Source organism: Hippocampus comes, unplaced genomic scaffold, assembly GCF_001891065.2.
Source record: "Hippocampus comes isolate QL1 unplaced genomic scaffold, H_comes_QL1_v1.1 scaffold322, whole genome shotgun sequence".
Taxonomy (NCBI): domain Eukaryota; kingdom Metazoa; phylum Chordata; class Actinopteri; order Syngnathiformes; family Syngnathidae; genus Hippocampus; species Hippocampus comes.
Window position 1 is genome coordinate 1,383,889 of NW_017805137.1, and position 21,141 is coordinate 1,405,029.

A 21,141-nucleotide genomic window follows, 5' to 3' on the forward strand; every position below is an offset into this window, starting at 1 on the left:
TTCCCTGTCTATTAGAGTCAAATCTCTATATTAATGTGCATCTATTGTATCCCCGCCTCTCCCCCTCTTCTATTCACCGCGCTACCATACGCACATGCACACTCCCTGTGAGAGGGGCCCCTTAACCAGGCTCTCCATATGCCTGACCCCCTCCTCCTCTTTCCAAAGCCCCCTTCTTCTCTCTCCATCCCCTGCTCACACTCTGGCTTCTGCTCTGTTGTCACTGCCCCATGCTGCCATCTGCTACAAGACAACAGTGTGCGAGAGCGGGAAGAGGAGGAAAGGAAGAGCGGTGGAAAAAGAGGAGACATGAAGGGAGCTTGAGTGAAGAAAGAAGGGACAGATAAAGAGATAGAAAGCGGGAGAATTGACGTGGACACGAAACAATAGAAAGCAGAGAGGCTGTCCATCTGCTCCCCCTCCTCAACATCCCCCATCCCGCCTGACACACAGGCACACACACCACAAAGAGAGTATTTAACCTCAACACACACACACACACACACACACACACACACACACACACACACACACACACACACACACAAGATGGAAGTGTGTGTCGATGTGTGTGGGGTGGTGGGGCATGAGGCAGCCCGAGATCTCTCCTTAACCCGTTCCTCTCCACTGAGTCTGCCTGTAATACACCCTTGGGCTGGCAGGTGATGAGTGGATGGAGGGAAAGCATGTCGAGGAGCAGGGGGAGGGGGCAACAGGGGTGTGGAATAGAGCGACAGAGTGCGAGGGATGAAGTCTTGAAACTGATCTGAATCAACACCATCACATCCAACAAGCCCCTCCCCTCCCTCAATCTCCAACCTCAATTGGGACCAGCTTGAAGCCCCCCCCGCCCCCCACCTCCCATACTGTCACTATGACAACCTGTGTCAATCATACAGTTGCAGTCCAAGTGGGGGCCGGTGGTGCCAGATTAGACTTGGCAGCCCAGACGTCTGCGGGAAGGGTTCATGTCCCTCAGCTTATTCATTGATACAAAAATTGAAACAAACATTAAATTGTATGTCTGGTCTGACTTTAATAGCATCAGACGCTGTCTAGACCTCCATAACCCACTGAAGATCTCTTTGGAGCAACAATAATGGTCTGTATTTTGAATCCACTATAAATCTGTATTGTCGTTGTATGGTGCGGATACAACAAAATTCGACTGCAAATCCAAGTTTGTATTTCACATGTAACAAAAATAAAATCGAAAAATACATCATGAAAAAGATAAACGAAACACGATTTAATCATGCTGTGCAAATAGCAGTAAGTGCTCATGTTTCACTGTATGTGCACGTGGCAGCAGAAAAACTGCCTACTAACACAGCAATATCTGCATGCACCCTTTCAAGCCTGATCCCATTTGTTATAACCGCACTGTTAAGAACAAGATACCCAATTTATTCTGGATTTTTATTATCTAGTCCATAATTGGATAAGGAACCTTATTTGGTAACTCACACTAAAAGAGGGAATTCGTATATATTTTTAAATAACTTTGAAATAATCTTATCATTTTTGTCAAAATGTGAATATGACCCGACAGCTTGACTTGAGCAAAATTATCTGTGGGAAAAAAAAAGCCTCATCTTGTCCCTCTAATTCGATTTTTAGCAAACCATCGTGCGCGAGCGGAAAAAACAATCAAAGACAAAAGTCATGGCTGACAAGTTGTGAATCATTCTCATGCACTGGCGGGCACGCTTAACAGTAACACAACGCTGCGGCCTCGCACTGACTTGTTATGTTAGGCTCGAGGAGCTTTGCGGAAACTAAGGTGGTATTTCCGTTTCGCAACAAAAGTTTAAAAGAAGGAATTAGGCAAATCCCGGCACAAAACAAGGCTAACCAGAGAAGCTGCCTTTCAGAGTAGGAGGGGCTACGGGCTGCTCAGAGGATTCAGAACCGATTTGGGATTAGTAACATTTCTGATCGACAGGTACATTTGTCACCCCTTTTGGATTTTTAATTGATGGTATAGTCCCCAAAATAAAACTTTAAACCAATAACATCTAATGTCAAAGTAATCTTCCATTCTGGCGGCTGCGGGATGTTCACTGTTGTCGCACATCCCAAATGTTTTTGATGTGGTTTAGTTCAAGCAGCTCATGTTCTTCCGCACCAAACTCATCCAAACCTGTGTTTATTGACCAGATTACGTGTGCTGGGAGTCGAGACCAACTCCCGATGAAATCATTTGAAGACATTTATCTTCATCATGTTTCTATCAGTGCAAACAAAAGTAAGCCACTTTTATAAACGTCAGTCAGTCAGTCAATCACAAGGTCAGCAAATTCACCCACTATGCGGAAGTACAAGAGAACTGCGTCTAGCATCGTGCTGACTACATGACACCTTCGCTCCTGCTGAGCCTGTCGAGCTCAGAGCCACTATGATGGCTGTCAGGTTTGGACACACACTCCACAGTGTAGGTCAACACACTCCGCAAACACTCAAACCCCCAAGGACCTGTACGTACACAGTGTCACACGCACCGAACACCAGTGCATGTGTAACGGGTGTGTGGGAGTAGGGGTGAGGAAGGGAGAGGAGAGGAGACAGGAGGGGTCTGCATATGACCACAAATGGAGAGAGCAGACACCAGCTGTCACCTGCTTATGCCAGCCCTATTCTCAGCTCCTGTGTGTGTGCGTGTGTGTGTGTGTGTTTGTGTGTATCACTGTGAACTCAGCTAGCCATGACTGGTTTCAATTACACAGCAAACTTTGACCCTGTGTAACTAAGCAGGGGAGAGGAACTACTGAGAGGGAGCTTGAAGTGTGCAAGGCAGGGAGTGGCTCATTCATGTCCAGAGACAGTCATGGAAGCCAAAAACTGTGAGCTGTCTTCTGCTCTTAAGTGCATTAAGCTAATCGCAACGGCAGCAGACTTACCCTTTTTCTGGGCGGTCCTCTGTCTTCATCCTTTTGAACCCGCCCTGATATGGCCACGCCTCCAGTTCGCCCCTGCCGCCCCCCTTTGCCTTCTCCAGCGGGAGGTCTGATGGTCATCCTGATCTCCGGTGGGCAAATATAGTTCTCAAGGCTCTTGGGGGGCTTCTTGGTACGCTTGGTGGTCTGGATCTTCAGCTTTAGACTTCCTTCCTGGAAGCTCGCTTCCTTGATGGAAAACTCCTGCTCTTCCAGAAGCCCCTCCCCGTGTTCTTCAAGCCCCTCCCCTTCACTGACGCCACCGTGAATCACATCATCACTACGTGCCAAGCCGATACCTCCCGCTCCTTCATTTCGCGCCGCCCCGCCTCCCTGTAACTCCGCCTCTTTGGGTCGGGCCGAGCCAACCAGATCCCTTGGCTCCATCCACTCTCCCGCCAGAGCCAGTCAGGGTGGGGGAAGCTGTGGCAGCCAGCCAATGGGAATAAAGAGGATGGAAGTCTGTCGAGCAGCTGGGTTGTTGTCAATCAGCTATTGAGGTTGGCTTGGTTGGCCCACTGACACGCTGGGAAGCCAGGGACAATCTGAAGAGAGAGCAGGTGAAAGATCTGATCAGCAAAAGAATGACAACTCCCTGAGGCTGCCGTCCCATCCCAAACCCTTATTAACATTAGCAGCCTGTTGTATGATATGTTTAGAAGAACACACAAACTCGCCGCAGAGCTGCACGGGCATGCCAAAATGCTCTAATTTACATTTTCTCCCAAGGAAAACAAACTTTTTTTTTTTTTTCCTCACTTAACATCCTTTCCCCCTGCTCTCATCTTTCATCGCTTCTTGCTAATCTTCCCTCCCTTGCTCCTTCCCTCATTTGAGCCTTCCCACTTATGTGAAGCAAAGCTATGCAGACACTGGTGATCAGTGCAAAATAAGACATTCCTCTTCACTGCTCCAAAACCAGGCTGAAGTTACCCTGAGGACACAAAGGAGGAAAAACGAAAGAAGCTGACTTCTGTTTTTTTCTTCCTTTCACCAGAGCAGGCGAGGAGGGAGGGAATTACACAGGGGGAATGGGAAGGCAAAACAGAAAGACGAAGGGAAGGAATCTAAATTCTTTCCCCAGATGTGGTTTACGAGCTAGTCTGGAAAAAAAACACAGTCTGAGCTTTTTTACACATGCATGCAGTGGCATATTGACACATTTGCATAGAAAGAAATGCACTGCACACTTTGACAAATAAATCTATGTGCAAAATGACAGCGTAAAACCTGCATTTACACTGAAAATCAGATGCTCTGTGTAAAGGTTGTGGAAGCCATTTTACTGAGGAAACTGAGCTTCCTTCAGTTTAGTGTGCAACTATGCATGCATGCAGTTTTTGTTTTGTTTTTGTAAAGAGGAACCTAAATAAACACTGGACTGCACATTGTTTGCTTTGGGGAATCCCATCAGTCATTATGAAGCTTGTCAGAGAGATGTATATAGTGCTGTTGTCACACAATTACTTTATTAACATTTGCACAGATGTAATTTCCCCGAGTATTAATTATTTTGATTTTAATTGTTCAAATATTACCTGTGTACATGACTCAAGTAGACTGCATGAAAGTTTTGGGACCTGACCATGATATCATTTACAGAAAACAGCCAAAAACACGGCAGTCGATGCCACTTTTGCAACACAGCAACTGCCCCCACTCTTCTGGAAAGACTTTTGATTCGATATTGACGTTTGTAGGATTTTTGCCCATCCAGCCATGAACAACATTTTTGAGGTCGGAGGTTGATGATGTTGGACCAGAGGGAATGCGTTAAAATCTGGTGTAATTCACCTCATACTTGGTCACTGGGGTTGAGGTTGTTCTCCCACACCAAACTTTTTTACCATTCATGAACCTTTCTTTGTGCATTTGAAACATATACAGTACTGTATACGGACTGGTTCCCAAATTTATAAATATAATGCTCAAAATGTGTTGGTAAGGTAAGAAGTAAAGTGAATTCGGGGGGAACCAGCTTTATTAAGTGATGGAAAGGTGTGCTCAAAGACTTCTGTCCATCTAGCATAGATACTACACATTTTCATTGAGGTTAGAGAAAAAATGTTTGACGTAATAATGACCTGCTCCTTCCAGGTCTGCCCTCTCTGTACCAGGCCAAGCTACTGTACTAACAGCCGATCTCCACCGTAATACCCTACAGACCTCACACCACATGCTTACAGTGTGATTGAATAATCATAATCCACGGCAAGGATTCCGACAAGACCACACACAAACTACGTGTAATCCACAGGCAGAGTATTAAGTGGGTATTTTGTACTGCATCGAGACAAAAGCCTGTTGAGCCATTGTGTTTTCTGATGTATAAAACATTACTCGTAAAGGTTCAGAACACCCCTGTGTGGTATTAAGAAGCTGTAAAGAACCCTTGCGGCGGTTTTGCATGTTTAACCTTCTGAACTTCAACACTACTGACATCCATTTACTTTACACACGGAATAATACATTTTAAGATTGATTTCCTGTCTGCCTGGTAGCTGGTTGTTGCCGATATTGAGAGCGATGCAGTGTCACAGCCGAACATATTTTGTTTGTCGTTGCAGTTGGATTTGTGCTGCTTTTTTTGGCCATCTGTAATCTCAGATGTCAACAGCTCCTCCACAAGGGAGAGTAGCTTGGCTGGGCGTATGGCCCCACTATGAGCAGGGTTATAGCCATCAGTCATATAGACTAGGTTAAATGCAAAGTTTGAAACATGACGATTCCGTGATTGGGACACCTGACCATTACACCGACAACACAATACGTGGAAGATATGGTGTTGCTCAGCTGTAGCGCTTGCATTCTTCTTTTGCGGTGTGTCCATCCACCCAGAAAACTCAATCAGAGATCACTGATGTTGGATCTGAGAGAAGGCCTCTCACACTTTCTGTTTTAATTCCTACGCAAAAGGTGTTGTAAGGGTTGAGGTCAAGGCTTTATAAGATCTCAAAATCCTGAATATTAAACTTAGCCAAAATTGCCTTTATGGGTTTTGCTTGTGAAGGGTCTTCCCCAAACCGTCTACAGAGGTGGGAGTCAAAAATGGCCAAAATGTCTTGGTGAAGTGCAGAATTAAGATTCAAGGGGGGGCTTTATCTTAACCCCTGACTGGATAATTAATTATGACTTTGTGTCAAGTCTCTGTAATAATATTTTGATACCCCGTTACAAGAAGACACCGGGTTCACGAAAACCCCGCCTCTCCTCCCTGTGTGGCACATCGCCCACAAAACAGTAATGAAACATTGTTATCACTAAGCAGACACGTGCCCGCTTTCCCATTAGTCCCTAAGCACACACCCCACCGAGCTCACTGTCATTCATTTGTTGTTGTATTTTTGCACCCGTTTAGCTTGTCTAAGGGACCAGATAACAACTGAGAAATATTTCTATTGTAAATTTCACCCTTAAATTAATTTTGCAAAATATACAATTGCATTATATACCATTAAGGAATTAAATGCGTACCATGAATTTTAGGCCATATTACTGAACCCAACACATTCCCAAACACAAATGGCCCCCGCCCCTTCCCCTGCCAACATGTTCATGGAGTAATCAAGTTTCGTGAACCCCAGAAAACTCCATGCTATTCTAATTATTTGGCAAAATCACCACTTACCCCCCCCCTTACTCACACACACACACACACACACACACACACACACACACACACACACACACACACACACACACTTAAAGCAATTGCCTATAAAGATTCAATTGAATTACCATTCTCATCAACAAGCCGCAGAATTACGCTTGTCAATTAGTGTATCTTGTGGTTCAAGACATCACCAAACACAAATGCCTTCAAGTTGCGTGTCGACAATTTAGCTGAACATATCAGAATCAGGATTAAAGAATGCTTGTAATCGCTGGCTCTGACATGATTGAACTTTGGACGCCACATCAAAGTGATTTTTTTTAACTCGAAAACTTCAGCCAGCCTTGCTGGTCACGTCATTTTCTGAGAAACTCTGTGAAGTGGGTGGGTTTTATGGTAATTAGGCACACAACTAAAGATTTGTAAGGATTTTTGAAGTTGTTTAATTTCACAAATTGATGGTTGGTCAGGCATTCCAAACAACCAATGATTTATATACGAACATCAAAAAGGTCAAGAGTGCGTCTCCTATAAAAATTCAGTTGCAGAAGATCAGACGCAACCGTGGTTGGTCCATGTGGCATCTTCGAAAGTCAACGCATTGTGGATTAAAACCCACATGACCCTGTTTGTTCCTCGGGAGCCTCCCCGTCCCTAATGTCAGTTTGGTGACTTGCCCCCGTGGCATGTGTGAAAGCCACTCTGATTGTCATGTGACTGAGCACAATGACAGGAAAAAGAGACAGCTGCCAACTACAACATCCCACACAGAGACATTCATGTGCAGGCTTCAAAGTGGAATGGAGCCATTACTACTATACTGGAGCATGACAACAAAATGTCGACATGAATTATGTGAATCTTCATTCTGGGTCATAACTGCATAAACTACTTAGCTGGGTCACGTCTGTCCCTCCTCCCCCATGCAGCCGCCCTAAGCTGTGTTAGTAGTTCTCTGTTACTGGCAGGCACAGAGTTTATGTAAGACTGACCCCTCCACGGGCCTCCCTCACCTAGTCCAAGCCACGCTGTCTCCTCTCTCTTGCTCTCTCTTATACACAAACACTCACATCCACATATGCATACGCACCTTGGTTTGCCTCAGACAGCAGAGGGATTGTGAGAGGCCAGACTTGCTGCATAAATAGCTTTATTATGTTCTCCAAACTGCCAGCGCTACACCAGCTTCTCTCTCAAATAGCAGAAGGTCACTCAGTGAGCTGCATGTAAAAGGCTGTGAATGGGACACATCATTTTGCCTCCTTCTCGCTCTGGAGACCATTATGATAAAACAGCGATGATGAAATGCAGATGGGCCGAGCTGAGGGGGTGAATGGTACAGACACACAGGCAAAAACATGCGTGTGTGTGTGTGTGTGTGTCTGTGTGTATGTGTGTGTGTGCGCACATGTGCGTGCGTGCGTGCAGGAGAAAACAGGGCGCGAGAGCAATGGGGAGCAAGAGATGGCAGCAGAAACACAACCTTTTAAGGCTGCATACCCAGCAGCCCAGCGCTTGAGGTGGACTCACAAATAGCGCTCACTCTCCCACCCACCCTCTCACTCTCATACTCACACACTCACACACCTGTATTGTTGATTGAGGTGAACAACTTTTTTTTTCCCCTTTGATAAGCAGAGCTTCGACCATTTCAGAGGCGTCGTGAACAGTGTTAGTCTGCCATTTTCATTTTTCATATTGCGCTCCCTCTTTCATTCCCATCCAATCGCTAAAGCAATGTTTTGAGAATGGTCCAATCTATGAGGGACTCATGAAAAGAGGTTTCTAACCTCAAAATCCAGGGGTGGCACACATCATTTTCTATACTGGAAATATATTTCGTCAGCTAGTTGCTCACCTCGTGTGAGTGAAAGCCACCATCTTCCCTCGAATGATCATTAATGAGGTCAAATAAAGAATAAAAACATTCTATCCTCAGCATCAATGCATGGATGCAAAAAAGGATAATTATGAATGACAATTTTTTTGGAACGCATGTAAAACTCACACATGCACACCAGCCAACTGACCATCGCACAGATGGCCACTTGCTATGACTGCAAACTGCAAGCCCCGATCAGGAAACCACATTTCACCTGCTATTCAATTTTTCAACCCCTGCAAAACGTGCGGCCAACAATCAACCGCTAATTAAAACGACTTGCACAATCCACACTGCAGGACAGATCGCATTGCTTGGTGTGCAGTGGGCCTAACGAATACAACAAAAATCGTCTGCACGCGTGGTTAAGAATGTCCCTGTAACTAAAAGGTTGCCTGTTTGATTGCCTTGAGGCGCTATCAGGATGTAGGCAGAAAGTTCTTCGGTTATCAGCACCCCATTACTCCACCACTCTTCCAACCAAGCACTCACAGCAGATTTGCCCTTGATCACGACAACTAATTGCACCCCTAGGTGCTGGAAAAGTTCCCACTGTTACAGTGTGTACTTGCTGTGCTCACTATCAAGATCAAATGTCAGGGAAAATTGACTAAAACGCATGTACATGATAGTAAAATGGTCTTAATGTTAGCAGTCTGAAGTTCTGAATAAGGACGGGCATAATCCATATATACATAAAATGAGTTGACTGTTAATTAATTGAACATTGGAGCACTTCAGGCCAAATGTAGTGAGTGCACTGCACCGTTGGTTCAGTCTCAACTAGTTTATGCTCATTTGTATGATAGTGGATAAAGAACATTTATTCAAATGTGCACCTCTTGTTAGGAATGTTGAACTTGCAAGAATTTAACGGAGTCCACTCTGAAGGATTAACGGTACACGGCGTGCACACACGGTATGCCAGGTCGCACCATTCTCACCTAACTACCCGACACAAGCAGACGAATGTTCACGTTTCACAGCGGCCACAAAATGGCTGTCAGCAAAAACACCTCTGCAACTCCCCACCAGCCTGTCTCTTCCACCTCCTCACCTCACTCCCACCAACCTCTGTTCGTTTGCCTCATCTCAGTGCTACCTCAACCCTTCTGCCTCCTCTGCCAAAAGGTGATATTCCGCTAAGAGAGCCTGCCAACACTTAGGTTTGTCCTTGGATGCTGTTCATATTCACTCCCCCTTTTTCCCTGTGATCCTATTTCCACCCGAGGTATCCAGCTCAGATGGGGATGCAACTTATTGATTCCTCATGCTTCAATTTAAAGATTGCACGGGCATCCCATTACCCAATAAGGAATTGGTTATCGAGTATTCTTTCGCACTGCAAAACGCTGGTATAGTTTTACCTGAATCCCATTAGTTCCACCTCTTTACAAGCACCTTTCTTCATATGCTTGTCATTCTTATTTTTCTAGAACTCACACGCCATATATCCGACAGACCTGACCAATTTTCCACACGTTCCCCAGATAATTCACGTGTGTCTATTTATCTTCCAGCGCTGAGGTTTGTGGGGGCTGCTGACAGCCACTGCTTACTATCCTTTCCCTTTCGGGCCTCACCTGTGGACGTACGGCAGAATAATTCTTTGCTGCCTTGTGTCACACACCAGAGAGGCCACATGAAACCCTTCTGAGATGTTGATGAATGATGTTCAGGAGCAGACGAAGAAAAACAAAATACCCATGATATACAATGCCTTGGGGGCTAATAATTAGGAGTACATTAGTGTACACAATGTACCTAGAGGGATGGAAGTAGGGTCCCGTTGCTAGTTCCATCATCCACTCAGGTGGCAAAATATTGGAAGAAACAGGTGAACATCAGGGGCTAAACTAGTCTGTGACCAATGTCAAATGAACACCTTATCCAATATCCTTCATTTCTTTGTTCACTGGCATACAAGTGTATAAATAAGTTGACCATGTTAATGCTACAGAAAGACCTTTTTAAAAAGGTGCACAAACCTTGAAACTCAGTTTTTCACATTCTTAATCACAAACCTCTGTAAATCACAAAACAACTCAGAACTACTGATAACGCAGATGTTTTGGATGTGAGTCAGTGTTGTTCTCACATTATCCTTAATACCCCTCCTAATCAAGGCTGGTCCTGTTAAATTAGTGTTTACAAAAAAGCCAAACAATAAGCAAATACATCCTGTGATACTCACTGCTTTGCTGATATCTCACATAATAAGCAGAGATCTGACATCATGTCAAGCGTGTTGGCAGTTCTGTCAAATCTGCAACTTTAGAGGCAGATTTTTCTCAGCGATTTTGATAAATCATAAGTTTACAACTTCAGGGGCGATTGATGTTAGAGGTTCCACCGTATTTCTTGCAGGTTGAAATCCATCTGTCATTAGAACCTACTCCACTCTGTGTACAAGAGTGAATTTCTGTCCCTCAAGGTACAATTAACACTAATACACTCCAGAGGTTAAATTACTGGCATCCAAGGGAACTGCAGCTTTTCCAATGGGAAACGAGTACAGGTATGTTCCAAAAACTGTGAGGTACAAAATCTCATATATTATAACAGTAAATCAAATCCACAATTTCGGCAGCATCAACGACAAACAGACACAATGCAGATTATAATGTTTCGACATTTACAGGAGAGGTTTTCAGGTGCAGGAGGAGGCCACTTACCCATGTCTAATGTTGTCACACACTCAGCTCTGACGTATAAATTATTGATCAAGATCATTTACAATCCATTTAGACACATTTTTACACAAGCGACGGTTGGGATGACAGCCTCCCAGGGAGCTGTCACACGCTCCTGGAATATACTTGGATGTTTTTTGACACAAAACCCCGAGGAAAATGGCGTCAATTTTGCTTGAGAAATGGGGAAAAAATAGCGAAATCGGGTATGCAGCCGATGTGTTGATAGAAAAAAAAAAAGAAGTCACCAAGGGAGGAGGAATCCAATTAGAGACGTTTATGTCCAACTCCAAGCTGAAAAAAGCTCTCTCTTTGCGGGTTGCCTGGCGGCCGGACAGAAAACGTCCCCGGGGTCCCTTGCAGGACCGCCGGCCACACTGGCGGAGCTTGGTCAAGTTAAGATCCTTCACAAATCCGTTCCACTGGGCATGCGAGAAGGAGAGGTGCGAAGGCTACTACCGCAGTCAAAACAAGCCCGCATCCGTCGAGCTTCAAGGAGCCGGTTTTCCAAGCGTGCAAAAATGTCAGCGACAAGATCGAGCTTTCAAGCCCAAGCGACAGTACGGAGGAGTCGGCGTGGTCGCCGCCCACCGCCGCTTGCAATGGGATCAAAGGCTCGGACTCTTCTGCGCTCTCTAGCTTCTGCTCTCTCTGATTTCCCGATCGGTGAATGTCAGAGCTTGGAGCCTGCTGTCTGGTAATGATCTCACACAGCCGACTGAGCTGAGACGTGGTGGAGCAGAAGAGAGGAGAAGAGCGGCGGGGAGAAGGAGCGATATCGCCTCCACCTGGCGGTAAGTCGCCCTGCGCGCATTCCCAAACTCAGCAATCCGCCTCCTCTCTTGCGGGGAGTCTTTTCAGTGACCACCACTTGAAGTGGTCAGTGAGCACCGAGCCCCGTATAAACAGCTGAAGAAGTCATTAAAACACACCACACTTACCACAGTAAGAAACAGTGTGGGAAGTACAGGAAGTACCTTGACTTACAAATTGAAATTCGTTACATTACTAAATCAACTCGATTTACTTGCAGGCCTTTATCAAATCGATGTTTCTCATGGGAATGAACTGAATTGTGCCCTTAAAAAAAACACAAGTTGTGTTCTTAATTGAAAAAAAGAATAGTTATACATTGTAAAACATAAATACCGTGGACCCCCACATATTTGTGGTCCGGCAACAGCAAATTCATCTATTAGTTGCTTTATTAAGAAAAAGACCAAACATTTTTTTTTAAATCATAGCATAGAGCATATTCGTGTTTTTGCGCAGGTTGACATGGCCTTTCAAAACCTGAATATTGCCAGTATTGGTGTTTTGAAAGTGTTTTTGACTGCATGTACTCATAGTAAGTCTTTTGAATGATCTTGATCAGGTCACTGAGAGCATAGAGCAGCGGTACCCGTGATTTTTTTTTTACCGGTTTCTCAATACTAAGAAACACATATTATTAAAAAAAAAAAAAAAAAAAAAGCAACTCACCAGATGAAATCTACTGTCGGATTTTAGCTGTTAGCATTGTGGCTTCTCCTTTTTCAATGTCAATGCACATTATTGCCACTTAGAGAACTGGAATAAATCATTACTCATCATCATCAATCAAAGAGAGTTTACGCAGTATTTGACAACAGAAATGTGAGGATAGCAATATGTGGATGTCTGTAAAAAGGACTATTAGAATTTCAACATTTAAAAAAATAGTAATTACGGAGATGCATATCGCACAGTTCATTGGCTTTAGGAAATGTATATCTCCAGATCTGAATTATATTACAGTTTTTTCTTTATCCCTCACAAAAAGTGATACCTCCTTTTAATTGTGCAGTCATCTCTGTCGTGTCTTTGCGTCCTAACTAAACGTATAAATCTCATCATATGCTGTTTTATTGTTGTATTTTTATGAGAAACAGTATGCAAACCCTTGGGTGAACCAATAAACATGTTTTATCGTCTTTGTCTCCACAGGACATGTTTGGCTCATTAACCATGAGTAAAATGACTATAGATGATGCTGATAAGCGTGGAGTAGCCTAATTGAACATGTGTTCAGTCAGACCATATAACAAGGACTTCTAATTCTGGTGTTTTTACCTGATTATGTCGAGCAACAGCCCTGTGGGAACACAGTTTATCATTGTCAAGCGTTACATCCATGTTGTGTTCGAATGTAAAATCTGACCTTCCTTATATGGAAAACATCCCTTTAACATTAACGAATAATGTAAATTATATCAAGTGCCCTTTTGAGTTTGTGTGTGTGTAAATATAAATTGAATAATCTCGGAGAAGTATTGCATTGGTCCAGCTGGTGTTTGTTTTCTGGTCTCTGTTTTGGTGTTTCCAGTCGATCAAGTCGTGTTGACTTTGGTACATCATATTTGTGAAGGCGATGGTATATCTTTCGTAAGATTTCTCATCATCATCAACAATTCCGGGATCCCTCGGATCAAGGGACATTTGCAATTGTAATACTTTTCTCGTCATCGATTATTTATACAACCAATTAAAATAAGGCATCGTCAAGTTTTCATGAAGCTAAGTAACACACACACACACACACACACACACACACACACACACACACACACACACACACACACACACACACACACATTTTTACCTCTGTTTATTTGCACCTAATGGACTGTTTTACCAATAAAAAAAAATACATTTAAAATCAATACTTTGCCATGGTAGGAATAATTTGGGACTTAACACAATAGAGCGTATTTGGGTTGAGACATGCTGACTGTTGTAATTCACTATCAGACTCACTAAACCATTCAGTCAATCCCTGCGGCCAAGACACATCTGCATTTGTAATGTTTCTCCAGCCATTAAATATTAATTTGTCACCCGTCTGTCAGTGTGCATGTGTGTGCGAGTGCCCACATGTATGTGTGTGTATTGATTTGGGATATGTGCAAGAATACAAAGAGACCCCCGAGACTCGAGAGGTCAACAGCTGCTCCTCAACAACCAATCAATTGCTGTGTATCAGAAAACACTACACACAGATACGCGGACACATACAGATGGCACTCTTCCTTCTCAAATGTGTTGCCATGGAAACCAGATACAGGCAGCCAAGAGGGAGCAGTTTTCCATCTTAAAACTGTAAATATTGAATTATGATGGAGTAGCAAGAGACGAGGCAACATTTGTGCTTCAATGATCAAGATAATCCTTTCATCTCTATTCACAGCTACAAGAAATCACTCGCGCGCATTAAGTTTAACATATAACGATGAATGTGTCTTTCCGATTCAGTCATTTATCCGACTCCATACTACACACACCCCCAATTCCTTCATCTCTCTCTGCCTTTTACGCTGGAAGAGATTCATTGCCTCAAGTGGGACTGCGAGTAAATAATTCCTGACCTGATTTGCAATGCATAAAAGAGAAAATCCCTCATGCTCACTTGCGTCGCGCCAATCATGCACTGTAATGTTGCAAGAGTTTTGTTGTTGGTCTAAGCGGTATTAGGAGAGATGAGAGGATGTGCGGGAGGTGGGGAAATGACTTCATTATTAAACACCTTGGCAAATATTTGAAATGAGACGAATCATGGGATAAATCACACGATCGTTACGAATAAAACAGTCAGCAAAGCTCATCATGAAAATAGTAACACCACCTGGATGTTCATGTGTGCATAAGTGTGTCTGGAAAGAGAGCAGTGAGAGTCATTATGCTAACCTTGAGATGACATTGTGAGAGGGGAAGCGGATCCCATCAATGAAGGGCTTTTCTCAGGGAGTCCACTAATCTGAAAGGGCAGCAGAGGGTTCATCAGAGCTGGGAAACCCATGGGACTGACCGAGCTAATGGGGTTGGCCCAGACACAGACATGACTGGAAACGCATGAAAAAAACAAAAAAGTCTGGTGCGATAATGCTGTGTGCGTGTGTGTTGTGAGAGGAACAACAACGCAATTTGTGTTTGTGTGTATGCAAGTCAGAAGAGGCGAGAGCCATGCTGATAGAGTGATGAATTAATGGGACCTGTGACAAGGTTGATTAGCAAGGCCTCGGCAATCTAGCTGGGTTAATGAGGTAAATGACTCCTTCGTAACACAATCGCTTGCTCCTGATCCACTGACATAAACCAGCGTGAAACTACCTTCTAAAGACAATTGACGAGAATATGCTGATACCTTTTATTTACGTCAGCCACTTTCTCTCACTTCGTGTGGACAATAATACATCATAACACATTATATATAATACAGACAATAATACAATCATAACAACTATTCCTACTCACGCCTTCAGCGAATCAAATCAAAGTCTCCTTTCACCAGTGGATCAGAAACGTCACTGTTCAAGAACATTTTGACAATGGACACTCAGAGGCGGGATTAAAACCAGTTACTGGTTACTGAGAACTACAAGTGCCTATTTTTTTAAAAAACATCTTTAGGTACACCTGCAAAATCTAAACAAGGTAACAACAGCAATTAATTCATTAAAAAATGGTACTGTATTGTTTTTATAAAGTAACAACTGGTTTGCCCAATAAAAATGACTTCATTCACCACTCTCACAACAACCACACTTAGTGCTGGAAACAAAATAAAAACAATATTCATTAAAATAATAACACAATAACAATCATAAATTATTTGTAAAAATATTATTGCTCATTAAGTTATACCACAGCTCACTTTACATCGGCATTTCGCATCCATACATTATTCCCTCTTGTTGCGCATGTTGTCTGAAGCTGTTGGGAGATGCGAGAGAGAGGAGCACGACTGAAGTGTCCATTTACCAGTAGGATGCCGGGATCGTAGATGTCACAATCACAGCCTGAGTGATGTCAATTACAATTACTACAAGCTGAGCTTGAAAGTAAACAAGCAAATGTCGTATCCTAACAACTGACAGTTTCACTGTTGGCGAGTAGCACACAAAAATAAAGACTAAAGAACAGAACTATGAAGCACTTTAAGTTTAATTGATGTAAAAGTGGTTATTCTTTAAATAAGGAATATGTTGGATTGACTCGAATGGGTGGTGGGTGTGCTCAGAAAGTGTTGTCCAGGAGTGTGACATCAAAGCCCAAAAAGAAACTTGATCAAAACCGGGGTAAAAATGATACATGTTTTAAATCAAACCTCCTGCAGTGTGCCATGAATAAATAAGGATAGTTCACTCAGCCTTTTGTCGAAAGAGACTTTTTAAATTAATGATATTTACTCTTGAACAGCTTCACTACCTTCATTAAAAGATTTTTGAAAAACTGTTACAAATGGCCGGTCGTACAGCGGAACTGTCCCCGAGGTTAAGGCAATGTTGCAGAGGTGTGACAACCCGGGCAGCCCCACAAGATCCAGAGTCTTGAGGAACTCCAGGCGGAGCTCATCCTCCCTCAAGGTCTTGCAAACGAGGAGCTTTTTAACCACAGCAGTGACTTCAACCTCAGAGATAGGAGAGCCCGCCTCAGAGTCCCTCGAGTTTTCTTTCTCGAAGGAAGGCGTGTCGGTGGAATTGAAGAGGTCTTCCACGTCTTCTCCCCACTGACTCACAACGTCCCGAGTTGAGGTCAGTAGTGCTCCATCTTCACGATACACAGTGTTAATGGTGCACTGCTTCCCCATCCTGTAAATTCTGGATGACCAGAATTTCCTCGAAGCTGTTCATAAGTCGGTTCCCATGGCCTCGCTGAAGACGTCCCATGCCCAAGTTTTTGGCTCGGAGACCACCTAAACTATGTTCCACTTGGCCAACCGATAGCCGTCACCTGCCTCTGGAGTCTCACAGGCCAATAAGGCCGGATAGGACTCCTTCTTCAGCTTTTACTGTCGGTGTCCTAATCAGAACACCCCTCATGAAAGTGCATTTACTAAAGTACATGCGCAGGCACACACACACACACACACACACACACACACACACACACACACACACACACACACACACACACACACACACACACACACACACACACAGGGAGAGAGCAAGATCCTGCAAGGCTTTGCTTTCTATTTGGCTCGAAGGCAGAAATCCCTCTAATGAGAGTGCTAACCATGTCTGACAGGAGGTACCGACCAGAACCAAAAAAGGCAATGCAGGTGGTAACCAAGACAACAGTAAACACCACTTTAAATACACCTAACTGTGGGCTCCATGCTGTCTCTGTCAATCTGAAGAGATGAAACTGCTCCCATCCACCCACCACTCATGAAGACATTATCATAATTTTGTTGTCGCTCAATAAGCCAAGCAATCAAATGGGCTCATCTTGAAGTCCTGCACAAGTGTGTGTGCTGAGGCTCACATACTAGACAAAGAAGATGGCAAACAAAACCTGTCTTCTTATTTATTCAAACTGACAACTGGCATCCAACAATGTTGGAAGCCTTACATTGGTCGTACACAAAAGACAGCAAATTAGTCTGTGACTGTCCCTCTTCCTGTCCCTCTTCTGCCTATAGAGAAGTGGCTTCAAGTTGTCATGAGCCTGTAATCATTGCTCCCGGTATATTGCTTGTCTTCACTGGGAACCTTCTATTATGATTAGTTACAAATAATTAATACATTGTACACTATGTAGAGTATCTACATAGCATCCAACATGTGTACTGACATCGTATGTGGTATCATACTGCATATTGTGGTTCCCCAATCTACCGTGTCTCAACAAGTGAATGATGTCGCCCACTTGAAAAAATTTAGCGCCTCTCCTGCGATTGACGTCTCCATCAAATAGACGGCTGGTATGTCTGAAGTTCATTAAATAAACCAATATCCGTGACCACACATTTAGGAAAACAGGTACATTCCACTGACAACTAATACAAAAGCTGCATTAACAAATGTGCATTTACAAAGATGGCCAGTTTTGATTGACACTGTTTTGTTTTGTTTTGTTTTTTTAAATCAAAATGTCTATTATTGTGGTTGTCTGTAGAGGTGCAGACAGCAAAGTGATTTGTTTATAATATTGTTCTTTGCCCCACATGTTTAGTTGGCTAATCGTAGCACTGGATCTCAGCACACAGCTCAAATACTGGAATACATCATACATGTGTACCTTAATGTTTTTCTCAATCCTCACTCAATGCCGCATATGTTTTGGACCCCCATGTGCCTACTTTGCCTATGTCAAAACACACTTCTGCGCTCCATGTCAAGACTGTCAGTGCACAACTCGCTTACCACATTTAAATGGAATGATTGCCACTTTAATTGGGAATGACTGAAGATTGTGATCATTCCCTGAGCGGGGTAAACCTCCCTCTCTCAGATCTCTGCGAAAGTACCAACCCACCTCCAATGCAGAGCTGCTGTCGGGGGTGTTCATAAAACACTATATTATGTGAATATTATCGCAATAGATTAAATATTTTAGGCTTCCGCATTATGTTATATTTTTCATATTTTGTTAAACTTGATCATCAACCGTCGGCGAGTATTTAAAAAAACACTGATACTAATTCAATGACCGATATTAATATTCCATAACATGAAATGACAATAGTTAGACTGTAATCAGCCTATTACATTCTCAGGAAACGCATTCGGTTTGTTCTTAGCATGTGTGAACCTTCACACCTCTGATATCCAGCCTGAAACATCCTGTTTCACGATAACTGCATGTGGCCAGAAGCAGCTGCAATGGGAGTGCATCTACTTTGAGAAAGACACACAGCAGGTGTATGGCAAACACAGTACCGGCTGTGATTGCGCTGACTCATTTCGTCATCGTTGACACATTCAGTCCAAGCTTGAAAGCTCTTTTGAAAAGGTCCCTGTCAATGTGACAACTTAATGTGTGGCAAGTGCACAGCGGATTGTGTGTGATGAATGAAAACAAGCCAACGGAAAGAAAAGATATTCTCTATCACTGAAGCTTGAAGCATCCATCCTTCCATCCATTTACACAGGGTAATTGCAGTATGTATTGTACCTTCTTCCATCCAGCGGACGAAGATTTCGTTGTTTTCCCTGACACTATACAGTATGTCGCTGGCATCACGAGGTGAACATAGTTTCATTATTTGCTGTAAATAATTTCAGCACACCAGTCACACACATAATAACCTTGAGCACCAATCTAAGAGGTACACAACAAATGAATAATAATGCTCAGTTTTGTTCAATCAGAATTAATATTCTGGCATGACAGTAAAACACATCAAACCATATTTTAACTAACATGTTTTAGGGGGAAAAAAGCAGCTAAATTGATGCAATAAAAATTTTAATTTTGTCAAATAATTCCTGATCATTTTATAACGTATTATTTTTAGGGACTGTATTACTTAATGTATTGTATGATATGTAATTATTTAATTAAATGAATTTGCACATGTAAACTTTGTATTAATATTGGTCAAATAATTCAAGCGGATTTTTAAATTGCATTACTTCAGTGAATATAGTCTTAAATTAATTCATTCATCCAACCATTTTCTAATCCGCTTTATCCTCACAATGATCATGGGCGAGTTGGAGCTGTCTTCGGGCAGTAGGCGGGGCATACCCTGGTTGCCAGCCAATCCCAATTCAGAATTTAATTAAAAAAATACGAAACGGATGTGTAAAATAGTTTTTTAAAAAAAGATTTGATTATTAAATGGCAATGTATTTTTCAAAATAAAATGAATCCATTCCATTTACATATCCAATTTTAAGGAAAAGACAGTTATATTATTGTAAGAAATATTAGAGAACTCCAGTGGCGTGCAAAACCCAGCGGATGCCCGGGCCGACAGGATGATTTTGATGTCACAGAAAAATAATTTGTCTTCCTGGTTTTCCTAATTTCATGCCCCTCAATTCCAGCAGGATGCATTGCCCACAAGAGCTTTCGTCAAAAGGGGGTGTTGTGGTTATTCAACCTCAATTGGGTGAGTTACCCCAGTATTACAATAACAAGCAGCTACGACAAACAAAGACATGACCTATAAGTGTAGAAAGACTTTCCGTAATGTGACGGTACTATTGTGCAGTAGTACCCACCAATGAGAGCTGTGCAATGTGCAGAGTCATTGAGCAGAGATCAAGTGATCAGTGGTGCGATACTTATAACACTATGACGGTTACACAGTTAGTGCAGATAATCGTTGCACCATTTTTTAAGTGGCCACTAGCAGTAATTGTAGTCCAACTTTAGTTGTGCAATTCTGCAGAAGGTTCCTGAGCACTTTAAAGTGTCTAATGTCGTGGGATATTGATCAACAACAATTGTTCAAGTATGTCGAGAACTGGAGCTACAATGATCAGTGCGGTAATACTCCAATAAGTGGTTTTGTGACTTTTTTGTTTGTTTGTTTGTTTCATGGTGTGCTGTGACTTTTTTTGTCATGTTTTTTTTTTTTTGTGTGTGTGTGTAAAACATGTAGCTTGCCGCAATAAACACTGGGAAACACTGCCTTAGATAAGGATGATCTAAGACGATCAAATCTTTTGTGTGTGTGTGTGTGTGTGTGTGTGTGAGTGAGTGTTGTGGCCACATTGTACACATTGTCAACAGTACCTCATGTGAACATTCTCAGCCTCCCTGAAACAGGATGTGGTGCGACAGCAAGTACTCGCTCAACAACACCCACTTCCTATGAGTTTGATAAACAGCCTTGCGGTTTCAACCTCTCTGCCCGGTGTGCATGATGTACACGCGTACACACACACACACACACACACACACACACACACACACACACGCACGCACACACACACACACACTCACACACAGACCAGCTCAGCTGCATTACCATCTGCTAAAGTGACACATAACTAGAGTGAGATAGTGTGCATAACGTTACCATTTCCATCATGAGATTTACTGTGACAAACTATATAAACGCCAGCACAAGCACTTACGCCTCGATAACTCAGCCGCCTCTCCTCACATGCATAGCATTCACAGAGAAAGACATGAGAGGCAGGAGCATAAGAACGCGCTCAAATCATCGCTGAATTAGACATGGGTATCAACATGTCACATTTGTTTTAAGAGTCAGTGATCTAAGTGTTTTGGAGTTATGTCTACCACTGGACAGTTATG

At 43.0% G+C, this 21,141-nt stretch overlaps 1 protein-coding gene across 1 annotated transcript in view; it reads right to left on the bottom strand.

Moving 5' to 3' along the window:
• setbp1 (SET binding protein 1) overlaps window positions 1-13,677 on the bottom strand; it is a 43,524-nt gene extending 29,847 nt beyond the window's left edge. The window contains exons 1-2 of the mRNA XM_019866909.1: window positions 11,107-13,677; window positions 2,901-3,481 (exon numbers count right to left, since the gene is read on the bottom strand). Coding sequence (XP_019722468.1) covers window positions 2,901-3,323 — 423 coding nt within the window. The 5' untranslated portion in view covers window positions 3,324-3,481; window positions 11,107-13,677. The remainder of the gene's footprint in view (window positions 1-2,900; window positions 3,482-11,106) is intronic.
• Between the last annotated feature and the right edge of the window lie 7,464 nt (window positions 13,678-21,141).